Consider the following 23,795-nt stretch of genomic DNA (forward strand, 5'->3'; position numbering starts at 1 on the left):
TTTTGATAGAATATTTAAAAGGTTTGAACAGTTTCCTGTATTAAATTGCACAAGTGTTGAGCAGTGTTAACATGTCAGTATTACAAGTAGCGATTTTAGTTTTTAAACAGTGCAAGCAGATTAAATGATCAGGCCAAATACTGGTCAACACCCCCATGAATGTCCATTACTGATTGTCCATTGCAGTTAGGTGGCTAGGGTATTCACTGCACCAAAAATGCATCATTGGGCAAGGTGCTACACTACCTGCGCAGTAATTAGAATACATCCAAATGATCCCTGCCAGGAGCTGTGCATTGTCCGAGATTAATATTAAGGGTCCCACATCAACCCCTCATCACTGCTGGGGCTTAGTTAAGTATGGCATTCAATGTAATATTTACTATGTCCTGATGTAACAGTGCACAGCTTAGTTTACAAAAATGAAAATACAATTCAAATACAATTTGTTAATTGACCTTAGCCAAGCCATGTCAAGTTCCATACAAGTACATTCATATAGGATTGCCCAGAACAAACAATGATAAATGAGACACTTTGCAACTGGAAGTGATTTTTGTTCCCCAAGCCAAATCTTTATTCTGTACAGGAGGAAAACATTTCACTTGGTAAACAAAGATGGGATGTGAATGCAAGTCATCTCCGCCTATGCGCTATAAAGAGCACTTAGGAGTTGGCATTGGGTCCCTTCTTCTTTCCGAAGGTGGGCACCACATTGACGAAGCGTCTGTTGTACTGAATGCGACGCTTAGCACGGCCAGTCTTCTTCTTCTTCTTCTCCTGCTTGTCAACCTGGAAGGATCATGGGGGGAAAAGCAAAGTTGCATTGACACGGTCATGATTTGGTCAAAGAAACCCACACACCGGTAATACAAACATTAAGGAGTCATGTGTGATTAGTTTAAAGCAGTTTAGATAAAATAAAGGATAATCTGAGAAGTATAAACTCCTGTACCTTGGGTGTCTGTCCCCTCACTTTACCAGCACGAGCCAGAGAACCGTGGACCTTGCCTGGAAAACATTATATGGAGGGAAACCGTTAAAAAAATATATATATATATCAATGTGGCTGAGTATCAGATGCTGACCGTAATATTGTCTCAACACAAAACACATAGATCATGACTTTTCCTAGAAAGCAGTGGGGAAAAGGACTAGCTACCTATTGTTCTAATAATTCAAACCACATGGCCTTTATAAAACACAATCAGGAGCATCAGGGATTTATACATACCTCCAAGAAGCCTTCCAGCCACCTCCAGGGTACAGTGCTCAGAGATGCCACAGGATGCCAGAGAGGAGTCATCCTCCAATGGGCAACCGGCGAGCAGCAGTACCTGGTCTTCAACCAGGAGACCTTCAAGAGCCTGAACGTGGGCCTGCAATGCACAGCGAATAGTTTCGGATTGGATGTTTTCTTTTGAACGACGACAGAACTAGCCATGACCGAATAGTGTGTAGATAAGTACCTTGATAGCTCCAACGGTCTCCTGACCGGTCACCTCGAGGGTGTGAGTGTTCTGGGCACGCAAGAAGAGCTGCATCTTGATGCTGGGAGAGAATACAAAAATAAAGTTGATGGCACCGATGCTGTCAGTCAATGACTTTCATCATGCCTTAACAAATGCGTGTGCGCATAGCATAAGCGTGGCGTAGGGGATAACCACTTTAACTAACCCATACAGGGGAAACGTTGAACCAGCATGACGGTGGACCAAACTAGACCAAAACAATTGGCCACTACTATAAAGTTGATCATGAAAATATGCACGGAACCATCTCGAGGTAACAAGCTAATGCTATGCTACATCCCTAGCCACATGGGGCACGCGTTCCGGTGAATCGAATAAAAATAAGACTTGTGGCACAAATGTTTACCAATTGATGTTCTATTCGTGATCAGCGATATAAAATATATAATATAATTACGCCTCGTAGCTTTCAACCCTTGATAAATACGCACTTTGAACAGAATTTCGGCGGGCCTTACCTCGTTTGATGCTAGTCGATCAACGCTAGGCAAAAAAGGGCTTCAGATCGGTCCGAGCTGCGCATGTGCAGATTTACGTAAACTGGGAGAGCCTACGTAACCTTTTGACTACTTCCGTTTTAAGTATGGTAAAACGAAAATATAAAACAATTTACTCACGGTTCCAACTCAAAGTCTTTAAAGTTCTGATTATACGAAGCTGTCTTTATTCAATTGGGAGTTCTCTTCGAAACAGCCTGTCCGTGTACTGGACTGGTTTGATTTGAACTGCTGAGCCCTATGCTTTATACTCAAATACATGTTCAAAGTACAGTTAACAGCCAGTTGCGTCTGATAATTTGCTGTACTGTTGTTCGTACTTTGAACTGTATTTTATAGCCTATATTTTGAATCGACGGTTGGAATTCTTAAGTAATCCTAAGTATTGGAGGGAATCATTAAGAACTCCATACAAATAAGTTAGCTCTGTTGTGTCACCCCTCAAGTCAATCCACTGTTCATATTCATGATGGGCTTTCTGTCAACCTGACACTACCCTTGCATTATCATGTTGACTTAAAAAAACAAAGGCAACCTTTCCATATCATAGTAATACATCTAATTATAATAGATAGGACTATTATTCGTGATGTTACAAATGAAGCCACATGATAGAATATCAATCTCTTTATTATGAAATTAAGCAAAAACAAAAAAAAACATTCCCTTTCTCTGTGAAAAGAGGACCATGACATGTTAAAAATCGGGTTGGAAAGCAGACACAAGGGGCCACAGAAGTACACACAACAATGCCTTCTTTTGAAACCAAAATGGTCAACAAACTGATTTTTGTGAAAAGGCCGAAACCGAATCATCCGTTCTAAAAATTAAAAACTCCAAAAAGGTAACAAAATTGCCTTCAAATGAACATGCAGTAAAGAACTTAAGGCCTAGGACACCAGTGGTTGGTAAGATGAAAAAAAAATAATCAGGCTATCAACATTCCTCCAACAAATTACATTGATAGAATAATGATCTCAGAATAGACATGACAGAAGGGGATTATTGTCGTTTCTCTATCTTTATCATTGCGTCCATCATGTAGGAGGAGGAGGATAGTACTGGTTATACTGGGCATACTGGTTGTACTGCCCCCAGTTGCTTTGTCCCCAGTTGCTATATTGTTGCTGCAAAGGAGAAGAGAAAAAAACAAATTAAGTACACAACACCAAACGTTTTCCATTGAGGCAATTGGGCTACTAGTTACTGGTGTTTTATTTACCGAGTTCAGACACAGGTCATTAACGAGAACGTAAGAGAGGCTCAAGGATGATTAAGAGTTAACAGACATGAGGGGTCGGAACCGCGGTGCTAATAATGAGCGGCTGTCGCGCGACCGGAAGGCGAGCCGTACCTGGTACCAGCTGTTGTAGTTGTAGGCCGGGTTGGCTGTCAAGTCCTGGCCAGCGGTTCCAGTGGTCGAGTTCTCTTCCGCTCGCTGCCTCTTAGCGTCTGGTTCCCCGGAGCTGCACACGAGTGGTTTCAGGTCAGCCAAACGAAACACCACAATAACAACTATCCTCTTTGATGCAATACAGCATTTGGCACAAAACTTTGTGCACTTGTATTAAAAGCTTTTATTGGTCCAATATGCTGTTTAAGTATCTACTACTGTTCCTTAATTGTTCTGACTCACTTTTGAGTTGCTTTGGAAGACTGACCGAACGTAAATGTAGAATTGAATGTGTCCATCGTTTAAAAAAAACAAAAAACTGATTTTACTCCAATGTGCTCAACATAAACTAAAAACACTATTCTTTGGAACTGTGACCATACTTCTTAGATTGCGAATCCAAGGCGGGCGCCTAGCTAGACAATGCGATAAACCATTGTGTGGTGGTGAAAACAAAAACAAATGTGGGAATTACCCATTCTCTGCTTTCCTCTTGGAGGATTCAGTTTCCTTTTTAAGCTTCTGCTGCTCCTCGTATGCAGCCACGAGTCTGTGAAGTTGTAAAATATGTGTTAAACCAAGGGCATACAAGCATCAAGACCTCAGGTTAAACCTTCAGAAACCATGGTGCAGGAGACGGCATGGCCGAGGGGAACTCACACATTGATATCACTGCCAAAGTCCTCCAGGAACTCCACTTTCCGTTGGGAGAAGAGGAGACGGGACTCTAGGGGCAATGAGCTGTTCAGAGCTCTGTCGAAACAGGCCAGGATTTCACTCTCGTTCTCCTGCACGTCCCCGCTGTACTCCAGCTCCAGCAGATTGAGATACAGCCTGGGACTCGTCTGGAAAGCCGACGAAAACGCAGTGTCATTTATTTATGATATGAAAACACTGTATAATTCATGCACAACTTCAGGAGGAAAATTCCAACACAAAATAAATCTTGACGCTCCGTGAACAGCAGTTATCCTGAAGCCATTCCTTTTGCCGTACAGGGTTACTTCTGCGGGCGTTTAAACATGTTGTATTCCTTCAACCTTGCACCGGCGGAACTACACAAGTACAGATTAGCTTGCTAATATATTTTTCTTTATTGTTATTTGTAAATTTTAACTTTATTATGTTTACATTTTTTACCCTTATAGATCTACATTTTTTTTATGAATAGCACCCTCTGGATGGCATTTAAATTTCTGAATGGCATTTAAAAATTGTGCATGACAATAAAGAGATTCAGATTCTGATAATGAGCTGGATAACCGATCCCAGTGGCAGAATGCTTGTAGCGTGGCGGCTCTCACCTGGTCCTTCTCGATGGCCTCCAGCAGCACCTTCCTCGCCTTGCTGAGGCTCTTCTGCACCTTCATCAGCTGCCGCGCCAGCTTCACGGCGTAGAACGACGTCTCGCCGGCGTTCTTGGCCGACGCCATGGCCTCCCGCAGCAGCGTCTCCGCCTCCTCCAGGTTGCCGTGACGACGCTCCAGGCTGACCCGCCGCAGGCGCACCATGGCCAGGGACGGCAGCGCCTCCTCCAGGGCCTTCAGGATGCCGCGGGCCTCCTCCACGTTCCCTGGGAGGAGAGAGGAAACACAAACGTGGTTTTATTATTTTTCTGCGGTGTGGACACCTGGCCTGTGCCCATGGGGATGAACTACTACTTCAGTACAGGGAATGGGAGCTTTTCATGTAGTTTCCGTATTTAACCCTTAGCTTTTGTTCCGATCCTATAGCTAGATTAACAAACAACTTAATTACTGTGATGTAGCGATCCACTACTCCAGTACTGTGATGGCCACCTAGGCGACCTCTGGTTAAATCATGTGTTGGGTTGCCTTTGTTGTCCAACCCTAGAGCCGGGTTGTGACAGTACTACCGACTAAGCACAGCTCTAGTCGCGATTGGAGGTGAGAGACGACAGCAGATTGTGGCTCACCCTGTTGTTCCTCATAAGCCGCGGCCAGAAGGTGGATGGACGGCTTCTTGGGCAGGTGGATTGTACACGCCTTCTTGTAGACGTGTCGCACGCCCTCAATGCTCACACCCTCTAGATATTTTGCATACTTAAAGAGCGAAACACAGGACGGGGAGTGGCAGTAGGCACAGAGGGAGAGTGCGGGGAAGGGCAGAGAACGGGGGTGGGTGGGGGGGGGGGAATAAAAAGAAGAGGCAGAAGAGAGACCAACCATTTTAACACTGTAATTTCGAGGGTTGACCGAAGTGAATTTCTTCATTGTCAAGAACGTAGTTTAAAATTTTCTGTGTAAACCCATCAGCACCTTCATGGAACCAATTAGATAAGTTTCTGTAAGGTAGTGGGAGACGGAGAAGATGCAACGTAGTAGTTGGCAAATGCTGCAGTCAAATCTTGTGTGGCAAGCTGGCCATCCCCTAATACAACAGATACAGTCACATATCAACGTTACACGCAGAGAGTGCAGGACGATTTACTGTGTCCATGTGATTATCATCGTTGATGGGAATGAGGGAGGGGGGGGGGGGGGGAAGTGCAGGGCGGGGTAGGTGGGGAGTGAGAGGGAGGACAAAGATGGGAGTACCTTGGTCCAGAACTCCTCGTAGAGGGCACACGCGATAAGGCACCGTTCAAAGAGCACCACCACGCGCTCCGGGGTCCCGTTCTCCATCTCAAAGTCCAGGTACTCCTTCCAGTTGTTCAGCTGGGCCTTCTCCAGGGATTTCACGTGGAAGTATGGCCTCTTAATCTGAAACGGTAACACGATCAAACGTTGAATACACAATCCTCCTTTAATTACTCTGGTGAATCAGGAACGACAAGCTGTTATTCTAGGGCAAACCTTGGTTGAAAGCCACTAAAATCGAAAGAAGCCAGTCACAACGTACCCCTTCTTCAAAGGCCCATCGCTTGCTGACTTCGTGTTCGTTGTGGTTGAAGTACTCCTGTCGGGTTTCGGTGACTTTGTGACGCATGTTCTCGATCTCCGTCACTCTCTGCATTAGAACACAAGAGACCAGGTTATCGCTCATTTACCCTTTTTTCTAAAACACACGGTAAATGCTCCTTTTTTTTTTTACTAAATCATAGCGGACGCCAATGTACCTCTTTCCCTGGATCACTACTCCCTAAAACTTAACGGCCATGGCCTGCCTGCAAGAAGTTTCATCAAGAGCTTACATTTATCGGCATCATGAGACAAAAAGAATGGGAGGGGAATTCAAGCCTTTGGTGCAGTGATGCCCGTGGGGGGGGGGGGTATGCCGGTAGGCATAGACCCCCCGAGTGGCAGGGTCCTTGTGGTGTACCTTGGCAGGGTCCGGCAGGTCCTCCATGCCGGGTGGAAGCTCCTCCTCCGCCGCCGGTGTGTCCCCGTCCTCTCCAGCCACGGTGGTTATGCTGGCCTTGGAGAGCTCCACCCTCAGCTGGATGAACTCTTCCTCTGACAAAAAGTGCTTGGGGTTGTTGTTCTGAACGTGTTCTTTGAACCTGACGGGAACAACGTGGACCCGTTAGGTTTCTGAAGCTTATTGGGGCTTAGTAACACACAGCAGGGATTCAACATGGTGTTCTTTGACATATGATAATGTACTAAAGAAAAAAAAAAACATTACATGAGGACTGCAGTACGTGAAGTATCGTCAGTGAATTTAACCTTCAAGGTAAACGACAGTCGTTTTCAATGTTTGTTGCATACCTCTGGAAGTGCTGGGAATACAGTTGGGTGGGGATTCCCAGGATGCGGTCATAGATGTTTGTGACATGGACCAATTTCTCCTGCTCCGTCTCCCAGTTGATGTAGGATTCCCAAAGTCGGTCTGAGCGAAAGTCTGTGCCTGCCGCCAGTACTGCGTGTTCATAAGCACTAAAGAGGGAAATAAAATTTAAAAAAAAGAGTCATAAAGACATATTTTGGTTTGGTTACCAACGTTGTAATTGGCATAAGAAGCTGCCTAAAATGGCACCTGTTGGTTTCATTTCCTTAAACTTATTTCACAAAGCAGCACAGGAAGTGTAACAAAAGAAACAAACCTCTTGTTCTACGGACAAGACATTAAAACGGAAAAGGAAAGCTTTCCCAGCTACATGTACCGGAGGCCAACTTACGCTCTGATGCGTCCTGCCGTTTCTGGGTCGGCGGGGTCTGCGTTTTCTTTGATGAAGGACAGGTAGTGCAGCCACAGGTCTACGCTGAGAGGGATGGCCTGCAAGCCGTGTCGGTACACCTGGGGACGGGAAGAAACAGCACTGACAATGACACACTTGACAAGATGGCGACTGCACGCGTGATTAAAACCTGCGTGGAAATATAGAAAACATGGCATCTCAGAGGAGACACTAATGCTAAGCAGTATCATGATATTCCTGTGTCTTGGTGATATTTACCTCTTCGGCAACCTGTATGTTTTCATGCTTTTTTTCGATGTCGGCATACTTCTTCCAATAGCCGTAGCAGTACGGATAGTGGAGGAAAAAGGCATCAAATGCTTTCCTCACTACTAGAAGAGCATTCTGTAAAAAAAAAAAAAAGAAAAGAAAAGAAAAAAGGGAACAAACAAAACATCAGTTAAGTGTCCAAAGCAGCGAACACATTTAAAGGTGTGGTGAGTAATCGCTTAAGGAATGTGAATAGAGTACTTTGTGTGCATTGTTCACCTCTTGCTCAACATACTGCAGTAGATAGACCCAACTGTTGAAGTCCTCTGGGTTTTCCTCGCACTCCTTGAAAAGCTTTTCAAACTCTGACGGGATCTCGGGCTCTGGGGGCGCGGGGGGTTCCTGGGGAACCTCCATGGCTGCTTCCTCCAGTTCCATACCGTCCTCGGCCATTTGAGGTGCCTCGTTGCCGCCTTGGGACCAGAACACGTGAAGGATTAAGTAAGTGCAAAAGTAGCACGGCATCACAATCTCAAGCTATATGAGTTATGCAAAATCGATGAACAAACAAAAGCAAATTACCCTGGAGACCATCTTGGTCCACAGCCTCTGATGCTACAGGGATCTCCTGGCCTTGCTGTGTGGACTGCTCAGGCGCTGCCATGGGCTCTACCTCGGGTGACTGTGGGGCAACTTCGGTTGGCTGGGGAGGCTGCTCCTCTTGGAAGAGCTGGGCATTGGCTAGCTGGAACTGCTCCACCGCCTTTTCCATTGATGCCAGGCCTGGAGACATCTGTTCTTGTTGGGGATGGAAGGAGTCCTGGGAGAGCTGGGAATCCAAAGGCAAGACGGTGCTCTTTGAATTGGGCTCAGGAGGGACCTGGTCCAGAGACCACTCGGCGGGGGGAGGGAGAACTGGAAGGTCTGGTAGAAAGCCGTTGCCAGCTCCCTCCATAGCCTGGGAGTCCCCACTGCTGGAGGAGTCTGTGTCAAGGGTTCCCGTCATGGGCTCGTCTGTGTTGTTAAAGTCTGTTAACACAGAATTTGAATGTTATTATCAGCCATTAACAAATTTTTTTTTTTTTTTAATTAAAAAAAAGTTAGAAAAAAGAAGAAAACCGCGCAACAGGATACTGATAATCACCGGGCATCAGAATGAGTTATATAACTATTTGTTGGCTATACCTTGCCAAATGGAGACGACACCAGAGAGTGCCTACTGCATAAATCGACGAAAACTAAAACAATTTTTTTGCCACGTCTCCCATGAACTACGCCATGGCAGTTTCAAACAACAATGTCGTCTAATAACTGTCCAATGAACAAGCCCTATGTGATAGTCACGGATGTCTGTTAGGTGCGTAGGGAAGGGTATGCGGTAGTAAAATGCCTAATTACAAAATGGGTGAAGTCAAATAACGCAATAAGTGCAACTACTCAGCTGTAACAAGCCGTGTGTCTTCCCCGCTTTCAGACGGTTAATGCATTGGGGTGCCAACAAAATAATAGCAACTCACATAATCCGCAGCTGTTGCAACCAGACACTAGTCCCATTAATCAAACTAAGGCCAAGTTATTGTTGGGGCAAGATAGTTAAAATAAACCAACACACCCTCTCCACGAGTTCGTACGAGATCGCCTTTTAATATAAAGTCGACAGTAACGTTTAGAATCGGGCCCGTGTTAATACTAAATCAAGACAGCACATTCGGTGCAAGGAAATGTAGGTTTCGGTATTGCCAACGTTAGCAATCCAGACTTTAGCTAGTAACATTTCCCTTCCGCAGTCAAGTTCCCTTTTTGTCTTGTTCAACGTTACGAAGATATGCTGACCCAACAACACAGTAGACCCGATTCACAATACGCATCATGTATTTGTTCTGAGGTGAATGAACTATATGTAATGCGCCCTTATCTGCCGGTCCCAATGTGTGTGTGTGTGTGTGTGTGTGTGTGTGTGGTGTGTGTGCGCTCCACGCTAGCTAGCTACGGTAGCTAATTTTAGCATCTCCTCCGGAGCCTTAAACGAACACAAGAATCACATCGTGCTCGGGAGAATCCGTCGAACAAACACCACGCCGCGATCATCTCACCAGTATGTTCCATGAAAATCGGGTCGAATGAATTGCGTGGCGATATCAATTACTTAATCATATACTGAAGTGCGGCACATCAACTCTCATTCTCGACAACTTCCAGGGGGCATTTACGGAGAAGGACGGCGCGGGACCGCGACGTGCACGTGCCCTACTGCGCGCCGCGGATGGGGGGGGGGACGTTACGCGCCCCCGATACCTGTTCAAAAACTGTATAAGAATATCCAGTATAACTTTGTCAATAGGGTTTATCTCAGATATGATTCGTGTTCGGTAGTTTTAATAATAGTTGTTGTTTTTTTTACCATTGGAATAGCCAGCGCAGTTTATTAATTGTATTATTATATTTTATTATTAAAATACGAATATTTTACTGCACAACCAACGTTACATCCAACAACGTGCGAATCAGTTTAATAAGGACAACTTTGAACATGATTCGTGAGGCCATCAACTGAATCGTGTATCTTATAGCCTAGCCCGTGTTTTTTAACCAAGTTACATTATTGTATGCGCCTAAAACACGACAAAAATTACAGCAACAAATCAACAATCAGATTCAACCAACAACCGGCCAGATTCAAATGGCGCCCGTTTGCACTCTTATTTGTCGTCAGGTTTCGGGCTAGCTCGCGCAGTGCGCCTGCGCGCGGCGACTGGCAGTAGTAGCGCATGAGCAGCAGCGGAGAGGAAGTGGCGGGTGATCTAGGTCCGCACCTTTTCCGGTAACACCGCTCTGCCTCTGTGCTGCTGTGAGACTGAACGCCTCGGCTGGGAGAGAGAGAGAGCAGGGGCGAGGAGAGAGAGAGAGAGAGAGCGAGCGGCGAGAACGGGGAGCAAGCACTCGGGGACGGGGGCTGCCGCGGTCGCAGGTTCGTCGGTCTACATTTGAACGTGTTTTGTATCTGAAAGAATGCTCTTATTGTTCGAGGGGACCGCCCGTGTAACAGCGGCGGCGACCTAAAGTTGTGCTCCGGCTGACACCCCTCCCTTTTCCGAACCGCTCTTGTGTTACAGGGTAGGGAGCGTCGGAAAGTCGGATGAATCGATGACCTTTTGGGCGTGCTGCTGCCTCTTGGTTGTCCCGACGCAGACGCCGCTGGGGGTGATTCGAATGGTTTGAGAATGAGAATGTTACCGGAGGAAACCTCGGTGTTTTTGAATTTGCCGATCGAGTGCGCGTGAGAGCAAGTGTGGACACCCGGCGGCCGAGGAGGAAGTCGGAACTCTGGGCTTGGACAGGGCCTCATTTGCACGGCGCGATAGTCGCGGTCCTTTGACTCAGCGCCTCTCCCTTTTTTGGGTCCCATTCTACGGGGAACTACTCTCCAAAACGAGGATTCTGAAGTAAGTAGTCTTTGAAAGACTTGGATATATATACAGACATTAACCTTTTCTTTTACGTAACCCTTTTTTTTCTCTCACAGTAGAGATAATATTAATCATTACCCGATTACATAATCTACACTATTTCTATTTGCTAGCTGCTTGAGTCATACGGGTCATGGTAATAATACAAGACTCCTTGTTCTTCTCTTTGTGACAGTTACCGACCTCTACATTTTGACAGCTGTCAAAAGTGCTCCTACTATCACGTGAAAAGTCACTTGGATGTCACGGCACTGTGCCTGAGAGACTATAGTCCGTTTATATTCTAACAAAAGCACAAATATTAACTCTCCAAAGAGGGCACACTCCATTCATCTTCCAAGGAGGTATATATGAAAAGCCAACAAAATGGGGAAAATACTCTCGAAGATCTTTGGCAACAAGGAGATGAGAATATTGATGCTTGGACTTGACGCGGCCGGCAAAACCACCATCCTCTACAAGCTGAAGCTGGGCCAGTCGGTCACCACCATCCCCACTGTGGGCTTCAACGTGGAGACGGTCACCTACAAGAACGTCAAGTTCAACGTGTGGGACGTGGGCGGCCAGGACAAGATCCGCCCGCTGTGGAGACACTACTACACCGGCACGCAGGGCCTGATCTTCGTGGTGGACTGCGCCGACCGGGACAGGATAGATGAGGCCAGGCAGGAGCTCCACCGGATCATCAACGACCGGGAGATGAGGGACGCCATCATCCTGATCTTCGCCAACAAACAAGACCTGCCGGACGCCATGAAGCCCCACGAGATCCAGGAGAAGCTGGGCCTGACCCGCATCCGGGACAGGAATTGGTACGTCCAGCCCTCGTGCGCGACCACCGGGGATGGACTCTACGAGGGTTTGACCTGGCTCACCTCAAACCACAAATCTTAATGCCCCTGCAATTCCGTATCAGACTGTTTTTTTGTTTTTTTTCCTCTCTTCTTAAAGGATAACGCGTTAAAAAAAGAGGAAGACTCTCAACATGGCAACAAAAAAAAAAAATGAGGAAAGATTCTGAAGTAATTGAAATGGAAAAAATACGGCCTTTTTCATAAATGTATAACGAGAAAAAAACGGTCCGGCTATATTCTTTTTTTTTCTTTTTTTGATAACGACGGGCTCTTCATATTTCCGAAGTTCTTGAAGGCAAAAAGACGATTGTTTGGCTGGTTTTTGTTTGCTTTTGGTTCTGTAGTATTTCACTTACTCGTCTGTATAATCATTACTTTTTAAGTACACCATAACCTTTATACTTTGAGCTCTTATTGCAATTTAGTTCCTTTTTTCCTTTCTGCATTTAACAAGAACCTTTTTTAACTTTGTGCTAGAGCTTGCAATTATAGCTTTGATAAGTAACACAGACCCTCTCGTCGGCCTTTACAGTATTCACCTAACCTGACTTTTACACCACACGTTCGGTGAGACCATGAGAATGTTCGACATGTCCGTGTATTTACCAGAAAGGACGGCCTATCATCAGCAAAACACGTTGGCCGGTCAAACTGCCCACCGTAGTCTAAGTATATGCATAACGACCATTTCAGGACCTCGCACAAACATGGCTTTTCAATTGTGATTGTAAACAATGTCTGCAATGGGGAAATTGGCGGATTTTGTGTGTTTTTGGGTGCAGTCATTCCATCCATGATGTCTACGTGTTCATTCCACAGACACTTATCTGGATGCTGGATAAACGATAAAAAAACGACACTGTGATGTGGATATGCTTTACTTTGTTTGACATAGTTTATTTTTTACCACCTATCCTGTTCCGTTATCCCCTCTCAAGAGCTTCCATGAATGAATGTGTGTAGGTTCAGCTGCCTTTTCTTGGGAGGCCACCAGTTACAGGTGGCCCCATAGACACAAGATATTCACTGCAGCCAGAATCTGCTGAGTCTGCATTGCAGCAGTGTTGCAAAACTACCTACCAAGTTTCACAGAAATGACGGACGCTTCGGGGCTGTGTGTTTCCGCACCTGTCTGTCTTTTTCTTTCTTTCTCTGATCCTCTTTTGAACCCCAGTCAGGGTTAAATGAAGTCTCCCACTACCACTGCATCCATAGTGCTTTAAAGATTTTCTTTTCTCTTAATCTACATCTGGTTTTTCCACCGGGTGTCATTCTGAAATAAACGCGTGCAGCGACCTCGGCTCAAAGGTTATAGATAGGCAAGAGGCTTTTTGTTTTATTTTTGTTCCACCTGCTATGCTGTTTAAAATAAAAACAGGTTATCCAGACCACTTTTCAAGCAAAGCCTTTTCAATGCGAGACCTCAAAGGAGGAAGTTGGAGTGGGGTGTCTTAATGACATAGCGAAAGAAAAACTGAGCTAAAGTGTGCGGTAGAACTGTACCAGTTGCCTTTCCGTTGTGAGTCACACTGACTGAATAAGTGATGAGATCTCTAGTTTCAACCTGGTTGTTATCAGTGACGCCTTCATTGCCTAAGCTAACAATGTATTACGCCATTTTTTTTAAAATAGCTTTTTTGTTTTGCATCCTCATACAAAGTAAGCACAACGTTAGAGGAACATTTGAAATGTCTCTAATGTAAACGGTGTGATGGCGGGGAATGACTCATACCGTTTCCAAACAAATGAAAGACTTTGGTGTACTCATTTCACCTTTTCTGTTTGACCCGGCACTCGTGTCTTTCACATTTTGTACACTAATCACTAGTTCAAATTCAAATATGTCAACATAAGGGATTTAAACAGATCTCAAAGTCGACGTAAGAGACATTTTTTTCCGCACATGCTCTTTCTTTGAGAAATAAAGTCAGATTGTATAATCTATTTATGGTTTTAGGAGAATTTGTGACTTAAACAGCTTTTTCACAGCAGTACTTCTATTAAGCAGACGTTTCTAAAACACATTTGGGATTTGCAAAAAAGGGCTATTGGAGCACCAGAGGTTTTAGGTTGATCTTCAATCATTGTAACACACCAGGCCAGATCTCTTTATTCCTCCAACGGAATCCCACACCTCTATCTCTACCTCTGTGTGAGGCTGGAATGGCTGTATTTGCTCAGCCAGTGTTTATTCTGCGACTGAGTGGAGTTTGACCCGCTGGGAGGCATGTGACAAGCACAGTGCACTGAAGTTATGCCAGGCGATGACACGTGCCCCGGGCCATTTTCTTCTCCAAAAAAACTGAAGTTTGCGTCTGTTACTAAATCCCCGCCCCAAAAAGGCCGGGAATGGGTATCCATTTTAATGTCTCATTTCATCTTTAGTGGGGTTTCTTACTTGGCAGGTGGTTTAATGAGTGGTGGAACTGGAAACATTGCAAATGCACCATTTCCTTTTTCACTTCAAGTAAGTCAGATACGTGTACGAGAGCAACTGGGTGTACTTTACAGATCTGGTGGCAGGGGAACGCTGAATCGTGTACATGGTCACAGGTCTCTGGTACAGCTGTCACTGTGCTCGGCAGCAGATGCACCGGCCCACTTTCAACACCGTCAACCGTCACTCTCACCTGGGGGGTCCTGTGTTATAACGCAGAGCTCTCTGGCATGTTGGATCTCTTCGACTTTGACGTTTGTTTAATTTGGTGACGTTGATTGACCTCGTTTTGGATGTATTGGCTTTTACAGGTTGTCCTTGAAATACCTTCAGGTATTTGTATATAATGTGTTTGTTTGTTTCAGATGAGTGCTTTTCCGCCTTGTGTACTTGATTTGAATGAGAGACTGGGTAGACCTGCTTCACTTTATCTCCTGTGTTGTGGCTTAGGCCTGAGCACTTCCATTGTGTGCTGCAGAGTGGGAGTGGACTGCTCCATTGTACTCCTTTTTCTCCCGATGGGGGGGTGCACATTGAACAATACTGTTCCATTACTCCAAATGTCATTTGTTTACTCAGGCGTTCCACTTCGCTTTTAATCTCAACTTTATTCCTCCCTCTCTACAAAAAGGGAAGGGTGACACTGCCCAAAGCAGGGACATCATTGCGTCAGCCACATAAGATACCAGACACAGTAAGAAAATCCATCAAACTCCAGGAAATTCCAAAGGTTGCTCCAGAGGTAAAATCAAGATAGTCAGCTTAAAGCTAGTTAGTTTGGGATACAACTCACACCCAAAGTCTGACATATCAAGGCCATTATCTTTGGTTTGCTGTGCACACTGTTTAATAATATGCTTTGAAGATTTATGTGTAGAATGTGAAGAATTATGTGCAAGATGCAGAAAAACACAACAAAAATGACAAAAATGTGACACAGCACTTTTGAAATAATAGTTGCAATGGTATGACGAATTCACAGGGCAGCTTAGTCTAAGGGTTAGGGTGTTAAACTCCACAGCTTAAAGGTTCTGGGTTCTCACCCCACAGTCCAGTCTACCTGGAGGCGTCCTCGAACAGGATACCTAAGGCTTATCTGGCCACATGCCTCTGACGTTTCATGGTTGCGACAAACCATCTCTCGTCTTGGCCAGATCACCATGTGGCTAGGGCCATCTCCAAGTACAAACAAGATTGGATTATCCCACAGGTGTGTTTGAGGTAACTGTGAATCTTCCCACGGTGACTCATCTTCCACCACTAGCGCTGCCGCTGTCTAATAAGGAGGCGTCCTTGAGATCAGACGTGTTTAACCTTGTATCACCCTAGCTCTTTAGTATAGCCCTGAAGCAGCTTGCGGGTTCTTGGTTAGCTTGTTCTATAAACCATTTCACCCAATAACTCCCTAGTTTTCTAATTTAGATATATTAAAAAAAAAAAATGAATACAGGTAGCAGAGGCGAAATTAGAATCACTGGTAACACTTAACAATATGTGTACAATAATGAACTATTAATTACATTAGTAACAGTAATTTGCATTAACAGTTTGCTCATGGTCTAGTTATTGTTTACTAATGGTGTTAATGTTTACTGATGGAGTTCATGGTAATTAAGTAATTTAATCATTCATTATATTTTCGGGTTAGGGTTTAACCGACAACCTAAACCACTAATCTATCCAGAGTATAAATTTCACAAGAACTGAACTACAATACAAAAACATAACCTGTTCCCCTATCCTAACGCTATATAATAATGCTTATCCCTGCATTTACTAATGTTAATGGTTAATCTAAGTAGGCCAAATAGGCCATATTTACATTAAAGTGTAACTGATACGCTCCTTTTTAGAGTAGATAGTGTCTTCTAACTCAAGGGCCAGGCCCTCCAGGGAAAGTTTATTTGTATAGCGGCCTTCAAACATGAAAGACAAGGATACCTACAGCTTAGGCTGCGGACATTGTGTGGACCAAACAATGTACCCATAAGCAGATCCAGTATGCTATCCTTCCTCGTAAACCGGTCCTTTTGGAGCTCTGTGCTTGTGTTTAATCATTTCTATAAATTTTTTTTTTTATTGGGAATACTTAAATGAGTTATTGTGTCTATTTTACATTGGACAGTAAAATAAGTTGAATTCTGCGGCGCACGCCCGAGGCAATCGGACCAGACAGCTTTAAGTTTCTCCACAAATCTCACTGTCCTGGTCGTCAAGGCGACCGTTTTAGCATCTGCCCCGTAAACGCACCCTGCGGTGTCGCTCGGCCGCAGGCGGCTCCCAGTTACTCCACGAGTTCCCCGTACACGTTGCAGGGTTGTGGGCCTGGCAAATGTGCTAACAATTACAGAGGGGCCAGTGTGTGTGTGTGTGTGTGCGTACAACTACGCGTACGTCTGTGTGTGTGTGTGTGTGTGTGTGTGCACATCTGGCTGTGCCCTTGGTGGGATAGGAGCCAATGCAGGCAAAGGAAATGATCCATGCTGCCAGACCTAACGAATGGAGTCTGTACATTAGAAGAACAAAAAAAAATGCAATGTCCTTGGAAGGACATGCACACAGACAAGGAATTCATTCTTGACATACTTTTTGATAACCACAAGCCCTATCAAAGCCAAGTATGTTTGCATTTGAATGAAAAACGGATTGTTTAAGAGGTGTAGATCTTCCATGCTTGACACGGCCGGTGGGACCTTTGCTAGCGTTGAAGGCACAGTAGGTCGACTGTACGGCGAAAAGGAATGGCTTTTGGCAGAGTTTAAATAATATTTCACTTCGATTCTTTCTCGAAGTTTCTCTAGAGTTTCTGGAACACTGTGTGTCTACAGCATAGAGCCCATTTATGATCATATTTGTAATGCATTAATTCAACTGGTGAGCAGGGTGGTCTTGCAACAGGAAGTGAATTATATTGCAATCCTCATATTAGATTAGAAAATATAAGAACACACATACATGTTCCACGCATGAGTTGTGCCCATGCTGTAATCGTTCGTGACCGGGCCTGGATCAGCCCCGGTTAGATTAATGATGAAGCTCTGCTGCACTGAGGTTAGGTTTTGTTCATTAATCCGCAGTGTAATTAACTAAATTGGCTTCCAGGGAAGAAGGGGTTGTGCAATGTGAAACAAGGGAATAGTCCTAATTGTACAACCTGTGCTGTTCCGTCATTACACAATCACAGTCAACCCAGGGTCAGCAAAATGGCAAACAGGGCTGGAACCAAGTAGCGGGTGAAAATTGGAAAAGTTTAATATACCGTAATCGGGTTTATCATTTTCTAACCAGCTGCTATCAGTGATATGCGCTGTTATACACTTTAGCACGGGCCCACTAATTGTTTGGAATTGGCAACATTATCGGCCTGTCTCTCCTCACACTGAATCTAAATACGTTAAATGAGACGCCAGGGAAATAGGCGTGGCCGTTTACATTTAATGTAATGATGGTCTGCTGGGGATCACCTTAGGGCTGAACAGGATGCCAATTACTCTAAATGTCGCTCTGTGCACTCACCAACACACATACAAAATGCGCGCGCACGCACACATGCACGCACACGTGCACGCACACAAATCACATCCTCACACAGCAAACACTAAATTAAGCAACATCCCCTGAAATAACCCTCCGACCAAACACAATCTGAAAATAAACCACCGCACACACACACTCACCGTACATTCACTCTCATTAAGGAGCCATCTGCTTTGGTGTGGAGCAGTCAGCATATTCCACACAAACAGCTGTGTGTGTGTGCGTGAGTGTGTGTGCATGTGTGTCTGTGTGTCTGCGTGTCTGCATGCGCGCGTGTGTGTGTGCATTTGCATACATTATAGGTGTAAAAAGGATTTCTTGGATGTTGAAGAGTCTATTTGTGACAGCAGGTGCAACTTGATTTCTCACTGCTTTGCCGGCCTATGTGTTCTCTCCCCTGGGCCAAGAATCAGAGGAGTAGTACCGTTTTTTAATCAAAAACATGTTCAATGACAACTGAATCAATACAATATTATATCAATGTTTGAGTTGGATTTGGTGTATAAGATGGTGTCGGGTGGCCCTTCTTGGCACTTTCAAATAATTCTGTAACTAATTGCGATTTCATGACCCATTTCAGAAAATTAAAAGATTCACCAACCAAAATGGGTCTTGCGTTGTGTGTGGTTGTTTGTTTGTTCTGTTCCTGTTCCTGTGCATAAGACCAAATTGATGATGTCAGCTTGGTGTCTCCTTTTTACCTCCTTAAGTGTGTCATGCTCGTGTTACGCTTGCGTCTTTACAATGACAAAACATTCATATCTGGTGCGCCAATCACAACATCCTCCTAACTATGTGGAATTATTTGCTCAACTCTTTGTTTACCGTCTGTCTGTCTGCCTGTCCATCTGCTCATCCATTAATCTTTTTAGGAATGTGTGTGTGCGTGTGTGTGTGGTTATCCGTGTTGCTATCTGTTGCCATAATGCCATAAACAAAGAAGCAGCATATGTTACAATGGCATTCATACTCTACTACTGCCGAGCCGTTGCCAAAAACTTGTTTGTGAATCTATCGTTCCCCTGCTGGGAGACAGACTTCTACTGCTTCCAGTTCAGCCTGTTGTGCAGGAAATTGTCATCTGACTGGTGGCTACGCTTATTGTTATTATCTGCCGTGTCTTGCCCTGCTACATGCAAGAGCAGGGCAAGGTTTTTTATCACACATGAAGTCTCAGATGATCGCCGTGAAGATACCACCAAAGCAGGGGCTGTTAACAACAGGGCCCACCTGTTAACTAGCGTCCTTGGTGCACACACACACACACGCGCGTGCACATGCACACGCACACGCACACACGCACACACGCACACACGCGCACACACAAATAAACAATTCCGACACTCTGATGCCAACGTGCCAATTATTCTGCCAGTAAGCAATAATCTGCTTTTTGGGTTTATTGTTGTTGCTCTGGGGGCTATTAATATACCAAGCTGCCCTCTGGTCTCTTTAACAAGAGCACACTAAAGAAACTGTACAAACACGGGATGTGGAGAGGGCTGCAATGGCAGGAATACCTTTTCTTTCTTTGCTCTTGTCTCCATGGGGACATTAAGACTCCAAGAGTCTTCAAGACTGTTTCCCCGCCCTGTAATGACGTCTCCCAGAGTTTGATTGCCTCGGCTGGGTATTTATTGTCATCAATTATTCACTGGGATTGAGAACGATTGAGGCCATGAAAGCTGAAGATTTGCCGTGGCAGATTGCTGCTGCTTCACACACATTTTTTCGAGAACAGAGGGTGAAACGTGACGAGATAGAAACAAAAGTGGCAGACACACACACACACACACACACACACACACACACACATACAGAGACCCACAAACCCACATGTACACAATGTGGCATTCAAACTCATGCATCCACACACTTTCACATAAACATGTGTCATGGAAACACACACTCTTGCTATGAGACACACACACTCATAGCTGAAAGTTAAGATCATCCTATAAGGGAAGTGGCACACCCACTCTCACACACACACAAAGACACATACACCGAATGAAACAGGTAGCGAGGCTAAAATATCAGTTTGTGTGTGTGTGTGTGTTTGCGTGTGTGTGTTTGTGCATGCACATGCTGGTATAGATGCATCGATTGAAACAGTGATCCCAAACCTTCAGACCATAGTCATGTTGTGCAATCAGTCTCTGCGTACATCACCTCGCATGTACTCCTCACAGAGACACACGTTGCTTCATAACAAACTCATCGCCACGCATTCATTCAACTTTGTTTTCGCTGGAACGGAAACTAATCTTTCCACAGATTTTCACATAGTGATAGAAAGAGTAATGCATTCCACATGTACAATAAGTCAGGTCTGTGTCTAGCCAGCACCAAATATGGTCCATAGATAGTTTCTGCTGAGCGGCAGGGCAGGTCTGTGTTATGCTGGGAGTTCCATGCCTCAGATGATCGCTTATTTGCCCTGGCAGAGCTGATCCATGCATGCTTCTCCTCTTCGCTGGGCAAATATGAAAACCAGTTCTAGAACCTTCCCCTGAATTATTTCACGCGCATGATGGCATTGGCATTAGACATTCGGAGTCACGTTTTCCATCAACTGGAATTTTGATTAACTTTTTATTTTTTTCCATTAAAAGATTATTTATCACACATGAACACAAGGTGGCTGCACTATCCAGCTGCAGGGATGTCTGATGTGTGTACAGGCCAAAGTGAGCCAGATGTGGGCCTTATGGTTGACATGGCAACCGTGAGAGAGTCGAGCGTGATTGCCAGAGAATAGTGTCATGCTGTCTGTGTGTTTTACACAGGAACAGGTCGACGTGAGGGGATGTGAAGATGCCAGTATAGACATCTGTTGTTGTGGGTTATTTCCCCTTTTTTTTTAAACCGGATGCACTTCTTGAGTTCCCTTTAATAGATAGATAATTTTAATAATCCTTTACAGGAAATGACAGTCACTGCAGCTTCAAGACAGATCACCACGCATTTCCTCAGATAGCTTCCATACTTAAAAAGTTAAAATACCATAAATAAATACTCAAATAAAGTGCAAAGTTAGTTTTGTGCATTGTAAAACCTTATAGCAGCTGGTATACTAGACTTCCTGTATCTCTCTGTTTTGCACATTGGTGCAATCAGTATCTGACTGAAGGTGCTGCTTTTGATCACCTTCAGGGCGTGGAGTGGGTGAGTGGGGTTGGTCATGATTGAACCCAGTTCGTTCAGCATTCTGCCCTCGGCCACCTTCTGGACCGTTAGTTGCTCAGCCCCGACCACTGAGCCGGCCTTCCTGATCAACTTGTCCAGTCTGTGTTCTCCCCGACAGGCCACAGCGAAAAAACAGAGCACTTGCTACCACTGAATGGTAGACACTGCACAGCAGGGGTTGGCAGATGTTGAATTACCTTAGCCTCCTCAAGAAATACAGTCTGCTTTTTCCCTTTCTGTAAACCGCCTCCATATGACTCTTCCAGTCCAGCTCACTGTCAAGCTGCTCCACCAAGGTACCAGCGGTTGGCGACCACCTCCACCTCAATGCCCCTGATGGTGATTGGTGTTGGTTGAGTCCTCCTCCTTCCCCTCCTGAAATCCACAACTATCTCCTTTGTTTTTGTGGTGTTGAGATGGAGGTTATTGTGTGCACTCCACTCCACAAAGTTGTTTATTGTATCCATCCACTCCTCCTCATTGCCCCCTTTGATGAGGCCGACGGCTGTGTCATCTGAAAGTTTCTGCAAAAAGCAGCTGTTGGTGTTGGTGTTGTATTGGAAATCCGCTGTGTAGATGGTGAACAGGAATGGAGCCAGCACAGTTCCTTGTGGAGCCCCTGTGCTGCTCAGGATGGTGCTTGAGACACTGTTCTGTAGGCACACACACTGTGGTCTGAGGAAAAGGTAATCCAAACACCACAGTACCAGTAATGGATCCACCTTCATCTTCTCCATCTTCTCCCCTAGCAGTCGGGGCAGTCAGTTGTGTTGAAGGCGCTTGAGAAGTCAAAGAATGGAATCCTTACAGATGCATCAGGGGTGTCCAGATGTGTGTACGCCCTCTGCAGCATGTAGATGAGGGCATCATCGACACTGATGTTGGGCTGATATGCAAACTGTCGAGGATCCATTTGAGTTGAAACACTAGTCCTGATGTAGAAGAGGACAAGTCTCTCAAATGTCTTCATAATATGTGAGGTGAGCGCTACTGGTCTGTAGTCATTGTACTGAGTGGGATGGGTCTTCTTTGGGACAGGTACCAGGCAAGATGTTTTCCACAGCCTGGGGACCTTCTGTAGACGCAAGCTCAGGTTGAACAGGTGTGTTAGGATTCCACACAGCTCTGAATAGCAGGTCTTCAGTGGCCTTGGGCTGATGTCAGTCCAGCATCATCTTGACCTTGAGTGTTATGAAGAGTCATAGGTGGGGCTGCCGGTGAAGTAGGAGGTGGGAAGAGGGGACTCTGTACAGGTGCCATCTCAGGAGTGTTGGAGAGAGGGAGGGGAGGTGGAGAGGAAGCAGCAATGGTCAGCAGACCAGGTGGGGGAGGCTGGGGTGGTAGTAGGGCAGTCAAATCTGTGCAGATCATCAGCCAAACTCTGGTCGCCATCAGGCAGTGTACCGCCCTACTGCGTCATGCCCGTGATCTTTCTCATTCCAGCCCAAATGTGAACCTCCCTCCCCGCACCCTAAGAATGGCGTAACGGGAGGCTCTCTGAAACAGGCATCCATGATTATTTACAATATTATTTTGTGGTTCACGGCATCACACAACCAAAGGATAGGTACTTTTTGCTGAATAATGTGCTTTTAACAATGATTAGAGTGTATCAGTATATCATTGAGCAGGCCAAATCAGAGATAGTCAGAGGTAGAAACACACTTATATGAAGAAAATACAGCATTTCTGATAAATGGTCCCTTCTCAGATAATAAAAACTGAAGTCAGGAGTTTAGGTTTCAGTTGATATTCACTAGAAAATGAAAACTACCACCTGACAAATTTCAATGTGCAGACAGAAGCATGTTATACTGCACATCTGACAATAAAACACTAAGGCTTTGACTTGGGCCTCTGCTTCCAACTGGTTTGGTTAGTGCCATCAAAAGCTGCCTGTGGTTCCAACACATTATTCAAAAGTGAAACATAATTTCCATTCTCAAGATAGCAATAGCGGTAGTCACCATCCTCCGTTTTTTTGTATGTGAATTTGCTTGTGTGAAACAAAGTGCTAGTGTGAAAATGTAGGCCCTACCAAAGGCAAAAAATGACATCACATTCTGGAGTGCTGTGTTCTGTGTTGCCAGTGGCTCGGCCCTCGCTCTGCATGCAAGCTTCTACATGTTGCAGTGGTGCCACAGCGAGGTCTACTGTTTCCAACTGACGTTGGCCAACGGTGACGTTATGTTCAATGTGGATGGATTCTCTTACAGGCGAATCCAGGGCGGCTGGGTTGGATCCAAATCTCCCCGTAGCAGAGAGGTCGGCTTTCCACCTCATCAAAGAACTATGACAACTAAGAACAGCAGGCTTGCTGGGATTGATGTCCAACATGTATACGTGATACTGTTGCTGAGCCGTCCAAGTGTGTGATTCCGACCGACTGACACACGAGTTGTTTATCCATTACATGCCACACAGGATGAACTTTACAGTGCATTTACCAACTTCAGAAATGTGTTGATTTAGGGATGACTTGATTAAATAATGAATAAACCACAATAATCCAACCATTAGCCAATGTTTAGATATAGG

General features: G+C 45.0%; 3 protein-coding genes across 4 annotated transcripts; 1 reads left to right on the forward strand and 2 right to left on the reverse strand.

Moving 5' to 3' along the window:
• Positions 1–550: 550 nt before the first annotated feature.
• Positions 551–2,066, reverse strand: faua (FAU ubiquitin like and ribosomal protein S30 fusion a). The gene is made up of 5 exons (XM_084483807.1): positions 1,991–2,066; positions 1,470–1,551; positions 1,235–1,379; positions 956–1,011; positions 551–792 (listed from the first exon to the last, which is right to left on the reverse strand). The coding sequence occupies exons 2-5, from the start codon at positions 1,542–1,544 to the stop codon at positions 667–669; spliced, it is 402 nt and encodes a 133-aa protein (XP_084339933.1). The 5' UTR covers positions 1,545–1,551; positions 1,991–2,066; the 3' UTR covers positions 551–666.
• A 575-nt stretch (positions 2,067–2,641) lies between these two features.
• Positions 2,642–10,014, reverse strand: prpf39 (PRP39 pre-mRNA processing factor 39 homolog (yeast)). The gene is made up of 15 exons (XM_084484127.1): positions 9,867–10,014; positions 8,356–8,802; positions 8,053–8,246; positions 7,783–7,908; positions 7,504–7,622; positions 7,094–7,261; positions 6,705–6,885; positions 6,285–6,392; positions 5,981–6,145; positions 5,359–5,485; positions 4,727–4,995; positions 4,083–4,267; positions 3,898–3,972; positions 3,384–3,495; positions 2,642–3,156 (listed from the first exon to the last, which is right to left on the reverse strand). Exons 1-15 carry the CDS (start codon positions 9,877–9,879, stop codon positions 3,067–3,069), a joined length of 2,379 nt encoding a protein of 792 aa, XP_084340253.1. The 5' UTR covers positions 9,880–10,014; the 3' UTR covers positions 2,642–3,066.
• On the forward strand, positions 9,761–13,482 carry arf6a (ADP-ribosylation factor 6a). 2 transcript variants are annotated; one of them, XR_014639125.1, is made up of 3 exons: positions 9,761–9,868; positions 10,487–11,216; positions 11,416–11,607. XR_014639125.1 is itself a non-coding variant. In XM_084484128.1 (3 exons), exon 3 carries the CDS (start codon positions 11,607–11,609, stop codon positions 12,132–12,134), a length of 528 nt encoding a protein of 175 aa, XP_084340254.1. In that variant the 5' UTR covers positions 10,585–10,741; positions 10,887–11,216; positions 11,416–11,606; the 3' UTR covers positions 12,135–13,482. The 2 variants fall into 2 exon arrangements, 1 of the variants encoding a protein (XP_084340254.1); XM_084484128.1 differs by lacking the exon at positions 9,761–9,868 and having other exon boundaries at positions 10,585–10,741; positions 10,887–11,216; positions 11,416–13,482.
• Positions 13,483–23,795: the final 10,313 nt, after the last annotated feature.

Source organism: Micromesistius poutassou, assembly GCF_964030765.1.
Source record: "Micromesistius poutassou genome assembly, chromosome: 19".
Taxonomy (NCBI): Eukaryota; Metazoa; Chordata; class Actinopteri; order Gadiformes; family Gadidae; genus Micromesistius; species Micromesistius poutassou.

Excerpts from the sequence above, each read along its gene's own strand:
- faua (XM_084483807.1), bottom strand. The coding sequence starts at position 1,544 with ATGCAGCTCTTCTTGCGTGCCCAGAACACTCACACCCTCGAGGTGACC. Across the intron at positions 1,380-1,469 it reads AGACCGTTGGAGCTATCAAG|GCCCACGTTCAGGCTCTTGA; the intron begins GTACTTATCTAC and ends TGTGCATTGCAG. Across the intron at positions 1,012-1,234 it reads GGCTGGAAGGCTTCTTGGAG|GCAAGGTCCACGGTTCTCTG; the intron begins GTATGTATAAAT and ends AATGTTTTCCAG.
- prpf39 (XM_084484127.1), bottom strand. Across the intron at positions 4,268-4,726 it reads AGGCCATCGAGAAGGACCAG|ACGAGTCCCAGGCTGTATCT; the intron begins GTGAGAGCCGCC and ends TCGGCTTTCCAG. Across the intron at positions 3,496-3,897 it reads AAGAGGAAAGCAGAGAATGG|CTCCGGGGAACCAGACGCTA; the intron begins GTAATTCCCACA and ends ACTCGTGTGCAG.
- arf6a (XM_084484128.1), top strand. The coding sequence starts at position 11,607 with ATGGGGAAAATACTCTCGAAGATCTTTGGCAACAAGGAGATGAGAATA.